The following is a 13,911-nucleotide window of genomic DNA, read 5'->3' as shown; positions in this document are numbered from 1 at the left end:
ATTTGTTTATTGCTAAGTCTTCACCCGTAAGGCTTAGGGGTAGTTGTGTGAAGTTTAATCATGAGTTAATTAAATTTAACAGACTCTCTCATACATCAGCCTTCACCCATAAAAGGAAGACTGGATCTGTGTTGACCAGTAAAGCTTCAGCTTTTCTAAAAACAAAACTACTGTTTTGATTTTCAGCCACCATTGAACCAAGAAGCTGGAGTGTTGTTTTTCATTCTTTGTTAGGCTGATGAGAAATGAGGAATAGAAATAAAAGAAAGGAAAAAGAAAAAAAAAAAGAATCATCAAGGCCAAATCACAAGAGCCTCATAGTTAGGTACTCATCAAACTAAAGCCTATATCTCCATGCATGCTTTATCATCAACTCCAATTCCACATGCTGAATCCTTTTTTTTTTTCCAAACCAAAAGGTGGTAATGCTGATGTGTGGAAAGAAAAAGTCTCTTTTACGAAGGGAACAATGCAAAAGAAAAAGGCAAAAGCAACATTGGAAAAACATGGCCTCATGTCTCTATCAACTTACTAAATCAACAAGTAGACATATAAATAATAAGGTTTTTGCTTAGCCAAGACCACATGCTTCTTCTATATAAAATAACAATAGTGACATATTCAAACTGCACTACTGGAAGAAGCTGAACTAATATAACTAGCCTCGTTTGGAATCCCTTTTTCTAATGGGTATTTTTCCTTCCTTGGAATAGTTACCCCAAATGTAGATGACTGTAAATTAAAACCACCCAATAGTAATTCTAATAATCTAAGGCACAAAAGCTAGATATTTAATTCAGTGCATGAAATAACCACCAAAATACAATACACATATACTAGGGCCTATCACTTGTGATCAACTGAACCTAAGTGACCTTTGTCTATCTATGAACATATCTCCATGTAACGTTGATCAAAGCTCCTATTCTCTTCAACCCTTAAAATACTCAGGAGTCAATTAAATGAAAAAACAAGCAAATGAAGCAACCATATACATTAAAATTATATTGATTGAGCAGATAATGAAAAGACAAACAGGTAAACCATTGATTGAACGCATCTCCCAACAACTGGTTGCTAGAAATTCCATTGCAATTAAGTTTTTTTTTTTTAAAAAAAAAAAAAAATCCAATCAATTCAATCAACTGAAATTACAATTACTATGAGAAGAAAATAATCATTATTATTTAAAAACTCAATTCTATCACAATTACTATAAGAAAGCAAGCAATTGAATAAAACTTGAAGAGACTCCGCGATAGCAAGGATAACAAACTGAAATTGCAATTAAAATTAAAAAGAACAATCAATTCAATCATTACAAATAAAAGTCTCAAAAACAATGAAATAAAACCCACAAAGAAAAAGAATAGAAAATAAAAGAAAAAGATTCTGATATCAACAATCATATATATCTTGAAGTCTTTAGAGGTTTGTGTTAACTTGAATTCACCGGAGATTTGAAGTCAATGAAGATAGGATGGATCAACAATCTAGACAGATAATTAATTTGAAGAGATTTGAAATCCATGTGAAGAGATTTGAAGTCAATGCATAGAGAATAGAATGATAGGTGAAGCGTCTGGTTGTAATGGTTTCTTTCAAACCGATAGAGAAATTAACGAAATTTAAATAAAATATTTTAAACTGACCCGTAATGTAATTTTTTTAGATTTATTTAGTTTGATTTGGTTCGAATTGATTGGATTTAATAGTACAATCCTACCGACCAATTAATTTTTAATTTTTACTGATTGAAAAAAATTAATATAAGCATTTTTTATCATTATATCTATCTGCGCTGTATTTTTTTTATGTCTATAAAATAAAAAAAGTTACATTAACGATAAAATTACAGATGTAGTCGGCACTCCACAACTCTGTTGCCGGTGGGATAAGTTTGCCGTAAATATGCATCGCTGACGGAAAGATACATCTCAATATTAACGACGGTTGAGTTTGAGTGTGAGTTTAAATTTGACTCCAATAATCAGCTAAATAAAGTTGCATTAATTGTGTTTAGCTTAATAATAATGGGCATGTTTTTAATTATACCAAAAACAATTATCTACAAGGGTTTTTTTTTCATGTGTTTCAAGTTTTATATTATTTTTGTTATTGTTGTTTATTTATTAATTTCTCAATATTATCCCTGATTAAAATTAAAATTTATTAGACTTAACAGTAATTTAATACGAGTTATTTAATTTTTTATGAAACACTATGAATGAAAGTTTCATTGAAAAAAAAAAACAAAAGTAAAATGTGAACAATCTGGCCACCCAATGAAAATACGAAGACAAAAATATTTACCTAAGCAGAGATTAAGTTTGCTCAAATTATGAGCAAGTCTAACATATTGAATTTGTTACGGCTTCGGGTCCAGCATGCCATTGGCCCATTTCTACTTTATTAGGCCCATTTCGCTATCTCACCGAAGTGGAATGAAAAATAAACTTACTCTTCTTAATTAATTTTAAAATTTTATTTTCATAATTGGTTTGGCAAAAGATAAAATTAAAACAAGGCAACTAGAAAATTAAATTTGCAAGCTTGCTAGCTTGCTAGCTTGTAGAAAAGCGCACAGCCCCGGACCAGGGAAGCACAACTACTGTGGTCTCTATGAATAGACACTCGGAAAATACATAAATTCTATATAAAATTTTTACAAAGCTAATAGCCACTTCTCATTGCCTCATATCACTTCCTTTGAGCAGTTTTAGCACGTACTAAATGAGATGCTAACAAGATTCCAATTTCACCAACATCAAGAACGTCAAACTCTTTCAAGGCAACTGAGATATCTTCTTCCCCAATCTTCCCCTTCTCTTTAAGCTTCGATATGATGAACTCAGCAGACCTGTCAAGAAAATCAATGATACAAACAACCATCTCCATTCATGTACATTTGATAATAATGAATATAAGGAAACCAAAATTTTCTTACCCAACTACTCCATTATTGTCAATACGATCAAGATTGGTCATCTTCCAGTTAAGAATCCAGTCTACCAGTGCCTTTTGTCTGCTTTCAGTGAATAGCTCCGCAACGTAGAGAAAAAACTGGCCCATACCAAGAGTAGTGCTCAGTATCCACAGTATACCAAAAGCACGGCCACCTGCACTTGAGAAACTCTTGTCTCCAAAGCCCAGGGTCGTCACAGTTGAACATACACAAAATAAGGCATCAATGCTGTTTAAATCTTCAATTACGAGTAAGAATATGGTTCCAATCATCATAAGCACTGAAAGAATGGCCATGGCCAAAAGACACTTGAACATCGGTTTGTTGAATTCTGTCTCTGTGATTTTAGATGGATCATTTTTTTGATGCTTAGTAAGTGCTTTAACCAGCATTAATTCCTGCTTCTCGACCAAGTATTCTGCAACTTTATTCATTATTAATCCCACAATTGCCATCCCTATGAAGACAAAAACACAAACAAGTATCTTTACAAAGCTGGTATCAGGCGTTAGATCCCCATATCCAACAGTGGTCATTGTCACAACACAGAAATATAAAGCATCAATAATTGGAGTTGTTTTCTTCCCTTTCAGATCATCCAGGACAAAGGAAAAGCATAAGGTCCCAATACCCAAGTAGACAGCCAGTAAGATGGCCACTTCCCTGAAACTGGTGTGCAGCTTCCCAAAAATGGATTCAGCACTTGGAGGCAATTTTCTGCCAAATTCTGAAAAAACAAACTTTGCTAGAGGAGCACTTTTAACATAGAGAAAATTTCTTTTCTTGGGAGCAAATGCGTTATTTGTTTCAGACATCAAGGGCTGTTTTGCACCATTCGACGCCATTAAGCTGATTTGGAGACCTGCGAATGATTGAATGATGATTCTGCAAGTGACCATTTATTTAAATGCATTACAGGTTTAAAATATCCGCAATGAGTAAATGACAAAAAGAAAAAAAAAATTGATGTCACGATTACACCGTAATAATTAATTTCAAGGAAGATCAATTCATACCAAAATTAAACGATTTGAGTATCAGAATTGCAAGATGAAAAGAAGTTGGTTTGGGTCAATTGAGGAACTAGGTTTAGAAGTCTCACCCACTAACAAGACTCGATACAACTACCTCCACTGCGATTGACCTTCCGGAGACTGATGAGCAAGTTTTACAGATGGAAGCATGTCCATATCGTATTTGAAGTGCTCTTGAGCAGGGAAATTTCCCTGCAAATTCCTGCCAATACCTTCTAAATTTGCATGTCCCTATAAACCCTGTTGGGAAAATTGTTGTTTGCAGCTAAGCCCAGTCTCTAAAATTTACTGGATGTCATTCTGTTCTTGGCAGGAGACAAGGATTGGGATTGCATTGAGAAGAAGCGACTAGGAAGTTTCATACACCAATCCAAATTACGAACGAAAATCGAATATTTTGGATGATGAGTACTTGATTTTCATTGTTTATGTCCAGTTCCGTGCAAAACTGCGAATTACAAAACTAAATAGTTGAAAGCATACAAAATCATGTAGTCTTTGTAAGTTGCATTTCAAGAAAGAAAGGGGAAAAGGTTTACTACCCAATCATAATTCATTAGTAAAGGGGCCTCAGGCCTAGTACAGTTGTGGTATCCTAAGATCCATTATAAATTTCATGAGCTTCAAAAAACAAAAGGGGAAAAGAAAGTAATCGAGGCCCACTAATTCGCTATCCCCAGACTAGAAAAAGAAAAGGCTCATAGTATAACACAAAGCCGCCCATGGCCAACGGGCCTTCGTTGAGAGACAGAGGAGACTATTGCTCATACAGATTTAGGGAACCGGCATCTAAAGATCAAATCAAAAAGCAAGCGAAGCAGAAAAAATTAAAGCAACATTATGGAAATTAACCAAACATTGATTCTCATTAAAGCCCCAAACTGCCAAGAGAAGGACCAGACAAAAACTATCTATATCCCATCCAATGGTGGGAGGATCAACCCATGACCGGATCGGACAGAAAACATGTCTCCCCTTCTGCAACATATAGTTAATTTACAAGTGCTCATTGTTTAATTTTCTTTGAAGCTAACTTCCATGATATTAATGATAATTTTCGAGTTGATCTGTTGATTTTAAACAAACGTCATATTCTCAATGCCCCCAAGATAAAGAGGAAGAAGGTTTTAGATTAGGTGCTAAATGACACCGCATATTTTTCTCAGGTTCAAGTTTATATGACCAATTCCAAAATAATGTTCGCATAGCTTCGTTATCAAATTCCAAAAATAACATTAATCAAATTCCACAAATAACATCAATCAAATTCCACGAGATGTGCTAATCAGATCACATGGCCACATATTTGTCATTCTAGGCTTCAGAGCTTGAAATGCAGCAGAGCAGAAGTCCCATCAAGGCCTTTTGCATGGAAGTGAGCAACATATTCTTTCACCGTGGTTTCTCTGTACTTCGGAGGATTCTCTTCCGATGACAACTCTTTAATAGGTCCATAGATTCTTGATTTTGGCATTAGGCCAGTGCTAAAAAAGCATGCCACAGATACTTTTGGTCCTACGTTGTTTGCCAGCACCCTGTGCTCAACGCTTATGAACTTGTCGTTTGATATGAGCTGGAAAATCAGCAAGAAATACAATCTTAGCAAGCAAAAATGGGTTCAGAAGTGTTGTTTAGCAGCAACCTCGATGATATTTCTCAGTAAGTTTGGGAACACTTCTGTGTGAAAATAAAGTTAGGAGGCTTGCCTGTAGAAGATCTCCAATGTTAACCACTAGAGCCCCAGGCGTGGGAGGAACATTAATCCACTGATTCTGATGAAGAACTTGGAGGCCACCAATATGGTCTTGAAGAAGCACGGTGAGGAAGTCATTATCTGAATGCTTGGTTGTGCCCATGGTTAATTCTGGTTGCGGGCATGCTGGATAGTAATGACACAGAACTACAAGCCCCTCAGCACAATCCATGTCTTTCAAGTGGTTTGAATTCAGACCAAGAGCCTCTGATAATAATTGGAATAGTAAATCTCCCAATTTCAGTGCTTCCTTTCTGTACTTCAGTACTATATCTCTGCATAATTTTGTTCAGAAAATACTCCTTTAATTTAGAAGACAGAATTAAGATTCAACACAATATTTCCAAGATTTTATGATGATTGCATTTGCAACCGTTAAACAAATTCCTAACCTTACAAAAAAAATTTTAGAAGAATTCTTGCAAAATCATTTTTATATAATTTTTTTAAATTATTGAATTATTTTATTTCAAATAAAATAACTACAAGAAAAGAATTAATGGAATTGAATTCCAGCAACATTATTAATTCCAAACAGGGGGCTAAACTCTAAAGAGATTAGAAGGTTTGATGCTTACCTGCATGCAGCTGGAAGCTCTTCTGGGTTGGGAGGATCAGGAGCCATTTGAATAGTAAGAGTATCTCTCCAATTAGCAGATTGGGAAGTGTAAAGATCAAAGTTGCTATTGTATACAACCTTTTTCGTGAAATCACGAGAGAAAAATTCACTTTTCACCTCAACATCTTGCTCGTAGAACCTACGAACTCCTTCCTTCATCTCCTCCAGGACACTTAGAGAAATCCCATGGTTGATGACTTCAAAAAATCCCCAAGTCTCTGAAGCATGTCGTACTTTGTCAACAATCTCCTTGCGCAAAGCTGAACCTTGATTGACGCCCTCAAGGTCTATAACGGGAAAAGTGAACTTGGCTTCAGCAGCATGGTGTGAAATTTTGTCATGGTCATCAGGTGGATGATGGAAAATGCGAGGGACCCGGGTAATTCCAGCATCAACAAGTCCTTTAACACCAGCTTTTGTGTCATCAAAAGCTTTTAATTCATTTTTCCGGCAATAATCAGGGTCCAATGTGGAGGACATTTTTCTTTGTTCAGTTATCCACTCTAACGCTGTTCAAACAATGGCAGATAAAGCATTCAGCACCTATCATTTTTTTCCCCTCTTCGGGATGGCAACAGGGTCGGTAGTTTCGGGCTTAGTATCCGACCGAATTGTAATGAATAAATTTGAATATGTATAATAAAAAATTTTAAATATTTATAATGGAGTTTGAGATGAATTTGAAATTAAAAAATAATATTTGGAATTAAATTTTATTTATAAGATATTATTATTTTAATTATTTATATAAATAATTAATTTAATATAAAAAATATATTTTATAATGATATTTATAATTTTTTATATATTTAAAATTTTAAATTTAAATATTTTTAAAAATATTAATTTTTCTAAATAAAAATTATTAATAAAAAAATTTTTATTTATTAATTAAAATATATAAGAATAAACAAATTTGATTTTATTTAATAATAATAATTAAATATAAAATGAATTTAAATAGTTTAAATTAATTTTTAATTAAATTAAAATGAGTCATGGCACTATAAGGCAATAGAGTGTCAAATTTGGCAAAGAAATCAAATGTGCTTAAAAAACACGCCAGAGACTCAAGATGTCTCGTCCATGCTAAAAATGGCCACCAATATGGTCTCATAGAAGCACCGTGAGGAAGTCATTATCTGAATGCTAGCTTGTAACTATGGTTAATTCCAGCCGGAGGCACGCCAGATAACGGCACAACTGAAGCCCCTCAGAACACATCTCTTTCAAGAGGTTTAGGTTCAGACCACGAGCCTCAGGCAACAATTAAAACAACTGATTACTTCTTTTGGAGTTAACACATGACAGACTAACTACCGGTAAGAAATAATTGCAATTCGTTGGAGAATGCAGCTCAGCTTGTCAAAACATTAACTAGAGATGAACTGTGAAAACTAAGCAGGGATACTGAGTGCTACTTATATGACCTACAGAAGCACCCGCAAAACAAACGCACAACTGGTAACGTATTTCAACATCAGATTCTCCACTTCCCCAGTTCCCATCAGGAGTGGACAGACAACGTTTCCAATTTGAGACTTACAAAGGATCGCAATTCGCATCTAAACCTCAATTGTGGCCATAAATGGCAGAGTACATTACAATAGCACAAACTCAACAATTAAAAAACCTCTTCTTTTTCTCCATTATAGGTCCCTAACCTCTAAAAGAGAAAAAACTGATACAACCATACAAAAACTAAACTTCAGCAAAATCAACATTAAGAAGCTGTCTAGAAAGCTAAATCTCCACAACGTCAATAGTTCCTTTTTCACATTATCTTTGATTTCTGCGGCTTTTTCTTGAGCTGTCTCCTTGGAATTGAGTTCTTCATGCCAATGAAGAAAAGCAATGCCCCAAACAGTGACAAGTTCTGCAAAAAAACAAATTAAGCATTCATCAATCTTTTTATTAGATAAAAACAAGAGCTAGTGACATAGTAGAGAAGAATCATTTGAAGAAACAGAATTAAGAAAATTAATAACACAGATAAATAAGAACTCCAACACGGTTATTTAAAATTGCTAACCTGTGTGAACTTCATGAAAAGCTGATTGAATTCTTTCTTGTCAGCATCATAGTTGTAGAAATCATACAATATTGGAGTAACAATTGCTTGGTGCACAAGCTGCACAAGACCGTAACTCTTAATTTGGTTGAAAAGGGTCAACTGCCAGTTCAAAATAAGAATACAGAGACTATGATCAACTCACCAGAAGATAAGCACCAAGAGAGCTACCAAAGATGAAAAGAAGGCTTCCAACACCCTTCACGGCTATTGCTGCAGCAACTGCATGCTTCATCTGTGAATAACAACAATAATGGTTATAATGTTCAAAAAACCAATAAGAAAACAAATGCTACTACAAAAAAAAAGGCATCACTAACTTCAACAGGTGGCACTTGAAACCCAGTATGAGATGACACGTGCCTTGAGAAAACTTTGAACTTTGGTGCAAAAGTTTTTGCTGCTGGCCCACCATCGATACCAAACTCATTGAACCTATCAACGAGAGCAACAATGATGATCCAACATGAAATTAACAGCCAGGATAATAAACTGATAGTTATATAACTAAACACATTTATTAGCATCTTTGTGCTTGAGAAGCAATTGGTGAACATGAAGAGTAAGATCAAAAGACGTGCAAAGCAGTAGAATGTCATAACATTAGCATTTAAATGCCATCAAGAACTATAAAAATCATCATTACAGGGTAAAGCAATATGAAAAGAGGAACAGACTGTATGCAACTGGTCCGAATTTAAAACCAAATTTGTTTGCATGTTTCTAAATCTAACAGCATGAAAATGAATTGAATCATAAATAAAAATATTTGGAAGATGAGCAAGTAACTAGCAGCAACCAATACTTTCAGCATTTTCCTATTAAATTAGCAGGCTTTAGATTCACATATCTCAGTTCATATATTTTGGAAATCAGCTTGTGGAATTTTATTGAGAAAAAAAAATTGCAAGCATTTTAACAATTAACAGTTATACAAGTAAAACTTATCTAATTTAAAAGAGATCTCTTCCACCAGCACCTTTAATCATTCTCATAAGCAACAGAAAACTGGTGCACATCAATGAAGAACGTGAATAAACTAACTAGGCACGCTTCGACGCCAGAGACAAAAAAAAATTTAAAAATAAAAATAAAAATTGAAATTAACTCAACTGCTCAAGTTGATTGACTATTTCTGAACCCTTTTGTGCATCCACTCAAATTACTAATTTATCAGTTCCCAGCCCTCCCTCCAAGATTCATATATATCAATTTCTAAAGACTGAAAAGCAATTGGCGGAAAACATCCATATATGACCAAATTTAGCTTATTTATTGTTACCTTGTACTTGTAGACATGTCCAGAGCATACAAAGCATTGAAAAATCTAAACTTTTAAACCCCCCCCCCCCCCCCACCCAAACACACACACACAAAAACCCCAAAGAAAAAGTAGAGAAGAATGAAACTATCAGATCCGGAGCCTAAAAAAGGAGCTCGACCAAGAGCATAAAAACGTAGTCAATAAAGCAAAAAACCACTACACTGCAAAAAAGAGCAAGCATCGATGAACAAGAAGTAGAAAATCAACATACAAGCCAATGACTGTACGGAAGAGTAAATAAAACCACCCGACACCTAGATAAACAACATCACATCAACCAGAAAAGTTTTACTATCGCCCGATCTTCACTGCCACTTCATTGTCCCATTCACAAGACATAAACCTAAACTAATAATCACAATCTAAAAACGTCTCTCCTAATTTTTTTTGTTAAAAAAAAGGCAATTCCACGGCATTTAATTAACCCATGTGCAAATATAAATAAACATAGATAAATAAGAATAACGATGATGATCTCCTCCTTTCTTCTCCGATCGGCATTCCCCCGATTTTTTCTTCAAACAAACAAGCTTAAAGCAAACTATTCCAAAGAGCGTGAAAGTCAAAATGACAATATCTAAAGAGAAAGAGGGAGCAGATCTGCGATGTGCTTACTCTTGCCAAGCAGAGAGGATGAACACAGAGGCGAAGAGAACTCTACCAACGAAAGAGACGAAAGCCATTACAGTAAGGACGGAGGCACAACACTTCTAAACACCGAACTTCAAATGTTTATCTGCAAAACCTATATAAACCGACACACCGAGGAGGTATAAAAGGGGAAAATCGAGGGACGGCGCTTTAGAATTACCAGCGAGAGAGCCACGACATCAAAAAGGGTGTGAAATTTCTTCTAAAAAAAAAAACTTAAGGCCGCAGTGGGCCTAATCGCGCGAGTATATAAGCCAACTTAACTCGCTACTTAAATGGCGCGGTTTTAAATTCAGACAAACACGTGGACGGACCAATCAGATTGTTTCATATAATTACGTGGAGCAACAAATATGCGAGTTTCCTAGTTCAATACGTCTGAGTGTATGCTCCGATGGTCTATATTTTTCGTGAATAAGGGGATAAAGGCCTTTGAATGGTCGCCGTGTTAGACTTAGGCCCGTGGTTTTCGCGTCATTCACAATGTTAAGTTGGTAAATTGACTTTTAACTCTCTTTTTCATATTAATATCAGTAGTACAGTGGTGATATAAATAGTTAGCGCATCCATGAAAATTAAGCGTACCGTTAATTTAATTTATATTATCAATATTTAAATTTAAAGAAAAATTACTCGAATTATTTAAATTCATTTAATTTATATATTTTAATTAATAATTTATATATTTTAATTAATAATTTATATAAAAATATTTTTTAATAAATTTCATTTAAAAAATTTAATATTTAAAAAAATATTTTAATTTTTAAATAAGACATAAATATTATAATATTATTGTAAAGTATATTTTATTATTAAATTAATTATTTTATATAAATAAATTTGATAATTATATTTTATATATAAATTTTAAATCTATAACGCTACTAATTTTTATATTTAAATTTATTTTAAATTTAATTATAATTATCTATTTTATTTTATTATATCAGTTGAATTAAATATCTAAAAATATTCAATTTATTGTCATTCAAAAAATTATCGTATAAATTACAAAAATCACAATGAAATTGTAAATTTTATTGTGAAGCGCAAAAGTGTCGTCTACAAAAATTAATGGTATAATAATATAGTCAATATAATTTTTTTATGATGAAGTAGTAATTAGGTGAAAAAATTTTATAATTTTCTGTTAACATATAAAAACTTATAAATTTAGAAAATGTAAAAAAATTATAAATTAAATTTTTATTTATTTTATAGAAAATATTATTTAAAATATTTTTTTATATTTTTTAACATTTAAAAATTCAATTAATAAACAATATAATTTTTTCACATATTCTTTTTACGATATAGCTTTTTCTTTGGTATGAGTATATGATAATTCAGATCAGACCGGAACACTTAATTAATGAATATTTAATTTATTCATAATAATCAGACTTTTAGAAAATAGTTTTTAATTTTGGATCTGCGTGTATTTATGAGCATTAGAATTAATGTTGGTGGCAGGAAGTTGGAACGTGTCAAGTCGACAACAATTACGTAAAAAATCAATTAAAAAGAAAATTGTGTTTGTCTTGAAAGAAAAGGTTTGGAAAAAAAGAATCAACACCTTCCTTCTCTAGCACGATCGCCTGCAATGAGGACGATTCTATTTACGCACATAGATATCGGCCCTAGTTCCATGATTAAAAACAGAGAGAGAGAGCTCTGTCTCATCTCAAATTTGTTCGACCCAAATTTTAATTATTTTTTATTTTTTTCTTTAGCCAGTGAAAGAAAGGAAAGTGGAAGGCATAGATATGAAGAAGGTTGAGGGGTGGCCATGTGACTAATATCATCAATAACAGTATGGCCGCAAAAAAAAACAAACAATTGTTTGTCTATACACTTCTACTGGTTCAGCAATTGCGTCGTGCTTTGAGAAATGGAAAACCAGTATGGCTGTGAAAATAAGCAGAATCCACTGAAATTAATGAACTACATCCTGGCAGCCTAACAAATTTAGTAACTATATTGAGTCTGTTTGTTGCTTTTGGCATTCATAGCTACGCAAATTTTATGATAGGCAAGAAAATAAAATGATAAGGTCATTTTCTTTTAATTAGCTCAATTAGCTCATTGGTGGAGGTATCTATTTCTACCGCCCAATTGAATTGAATACAATTACACTCCTAAGCTTAAATTTAGCAAGTCTCATCACGCTATTTTAATCACCTTATATATATATATTATTCTTTCGTTACATAAACGCAAACTTTTTTTATTTTTTATTCATATCAAATTATTTTTTTAAGATGATAGTTATTTATTAGAAAATATGGTTAAATAAATAAAAAAAAATTAATTTTAATAGTTTAATAATTGAATAATATTCAATTTAAGTGGATAATATATTAGAAAAGATAATATAAAATTAGTTGTTTAACTATATTAATTATAGTTTCCTAATTCATGTGAAAAAACTATAGGCATATTTTTTTTTTTTAAAGAAAAAACTAATGGAACAAGGTAACAAGGTTGAAAATTTTCGCCTTCTTCAATATTATAAATTTCATAATTCATACTTTAAAATTGAAAAAAATAATAAGAACACAGTTTTTTTTTTCAATTTTCATTTTTTGACTGAAAGATTTATTAGTCATTTTTAATTTTAAAAAATATACATCATCCTATAAGAATTTATTATTTTTTTATTGCAATTAATTTATTTTAAATAGGGAAAAAGTAAATAATATTTGAATTCTAAACTTCTTTTAGTTCATACATTTAAAAAAATAAAATAAAACAAATTAATCTTTTGATTCGCAATAAATGTATTAAAGCTTTTTACATTGCTAGAAGTAAAAATACATTCAAAAATTAAATAACCCAAGAGGATTGTGAGTTCAGTCATATTCGGTTAACCATTTAATTGGTTAGAAAATACAATAACTAATTATTAATATAATAAATATTTTTTATTCAATAAATAATCATTTAAAAATAACTATAACTACCAATTAAAAATAATTTGATTAATCTTATTATATTTTCAAAATATAAAAAATAATTGAAATTTTGAGTTGGAATCTTTGAACTTTAATATTTTTTTTCTATCATTTACATCTTCTCGACTCTTCTTTCTTTTATTTTTATTCCCTACAAGCACACTATAATTTAATTAGAAATAAATTTAGTAAAAATATAATTATAATTTATTTTATTTCAACATATTAAATTTTTATTTAGTTAAATAAATAAAAAAATTCTTAATTTCTTTTATTAAATGAAAGTGTTAAACATAACAATATTTTAAAAATCCTCCCATTACACTCACACATGCTTAAAATTAAATTTAAGAATTTTTTTTGGGTGGGGAGGGGGCAGCGCCCCTGCCAATACTTTTAAAGTCCTGGCTCCAACTTCTCTAATTACAACTTTTCACGGTGACTCTTCTTTAATAAAATTAAATATAATAAATTAAGATAAATAAAATAAAAAATTTTTCGAGATTTAAAATATATCAAATCAAACTTATGAAAATG

General features: G+C 32.1%; 3 protein-coding genes across 6 annotated transcripts; all 3 read right to left on the bottom strand.

The window, feature by feature from the left end:
• Positions 1 to 2,465: 2,465 nt before the first annotated feature.
• LOC110601728 (two-pore potassium channel 1) lies at positions 2,466 to 4,487 on the bottom strand. 4 transcript variants are annotated; one of them, XM_043951285.1, is made up of 3 exons: positions 3,982 to 4,487; positions 2,948 to 3,850; positions 2,466 to 2,860 (listed from the first exon to the last, which is right to left on the bottom strand). In XM_043951285.1, the coding sequence occupies exons 2-3, from the start codon at positions 3,808 to 3,810 to the stop codon at positions 2,701 to 2,703; spliced, it is 1,023 nt and encodes a 340-aa protein (XP_043807220.1). In that variant the 5' UTR covers positions 3,811 to 3,850; positions 3,982 to 4,487; the 3' UTR covers positions 2,466 to 2,700. The 4 variants fall into 4 exon arrangements, with proteins under 4 accessions (XP_043807220.1, XP_021594685.1, XP_021594682.1 ...); XM_021738993.2 differs by having other exon boundaries at positions 2,948 to 3,827; XM_021738990.2 differs by having other exon boundaries at positions 4,068 to 4,487.
• Positions 4,488 to 5,176: 689 nt separating this feature from the next.
• Positions 5,177 to 6,993, bottom strand: LOC110601725 (1-aminocyclopropane-1-carboxylate oxidase homolog 1). The gene is made up of 3 exons (XM_021738987.2): positions 6,331 to 6,993; positions 5,706 to 6,027; positions 5,177 to 5,572 (listed from the first exon to the last, which is right to left on the bottom strand). Exons 1-3 carry the CDS (start codon positions 6,849 to 6,851, stop codon positions 5,321 to 5,323), a joined length of 1,095 nt encoding a protein of 364 aa, XP_021594679.1. The 5' UTR covers positions 6,852 to 6,993; the 3' UTR covers positions 5,177 to 5,320.
• An 830-nt stretch (positions 6,994 to 7,823) lies between these two features.
• On the bottom strand, positions 7,824 to 10,612 carry LOC110601731. The gene is made up of 5 exons (XM_021738995.2): positions 10,382 to 10,612; positions 8,763 to 8,877; positions 8,588 to 8,677; positions 8,404 to 8,502; positions 7,824 to 8,247 (listed from the first exon to the last, which is right to left on the bottom strand). The coding sequence occupies exons 1-5, from the start codon at positions 10,447 to 10,449 to the stop codon at positions 8,146 to 8,148; spliced, it is 474 nt and encodes a 157-aa protein (XP_021594687.1). The 5' UTR covers positions 10,450 to 10,612; the 3' UTR covers positions 7,824 to 8,145.
• Positions 10,613 to 13,911: the final 3,299 nt, after the last annotated feature.

This window comes from Manihot esculenta, chromosome 15, assembly GCF_001659605.2.
Source record: "Manihot esculenta cultivar AM560-2 chromosome 15, M.esculenta_v8, whole genome shotgun sequence".
NCBI lineage: Eukaryota > Viridiplantae > Streptophyta > Magnoliopsida > Malpighiales > Euphorbiaceae > Manihot > Manihot esculenta.
Note: the sequence above shows the minus strand (reverse complement) of the source record. Positions and strands in the feature narration are given on the sequence as shown.

Coding starts and splice junctions, on each gene's coding strand:
- LOC110601725 (XM_021738987.2), bottom strand. CDS start 6,851: ATGTCCTCCACATTGGACCCTGATTATTGCCGGAAAAATGAATTAAAA. Junction 6,028..6,330: donor GAGCTTCCAGCTGCATGCAG/GTAAGCATCAAA, acceptor AAAATTATGCAG/AGATATAGTACTGAAGTACA. Junction 5,573..5,705: donor ACATTGGAGATCTTCTACAG/GCAAGCCTCCTA, acceptor CTGATTTTCCAG/CTCATATCAAACGACAAGTT.
- LOC110601728 (XM_043951285.1), bottom strand. CDS start 3,810: ATGGCGTCGAATGGTGCAAAACAGCCCTTGATGTCTGAAACAAATAAC. Junction 2,861..2,947: donor GACAATAATGGAGTAGTTGG/GTAAGAAAATTT, acceptor TTTTCTTGACAG/GTCTGCTGAGTTCATCATAT.
- LOC110601731 (XM_021738995.2), bottom strand. CDS start 10,449: ATGGCTTTCGTCTCTTTCGTTGGTAGAGTTCTCTTCGCCTCTGTGTTC. Junction 8,678..8,762: donor TTCAAGTGCCACCTGTTGAA/GTTAGTGATGCC, acceptor TGTTATTCACAG/ATGAAGCATGCAGTTGCTGC. Junction 8,248..8,403: donor TTTTCATGAAGTTCACACAG/GTTAGCAATTTT, acceptor GTTTTTTTGCAG/AACTTGTCACTGTTTGGGGC.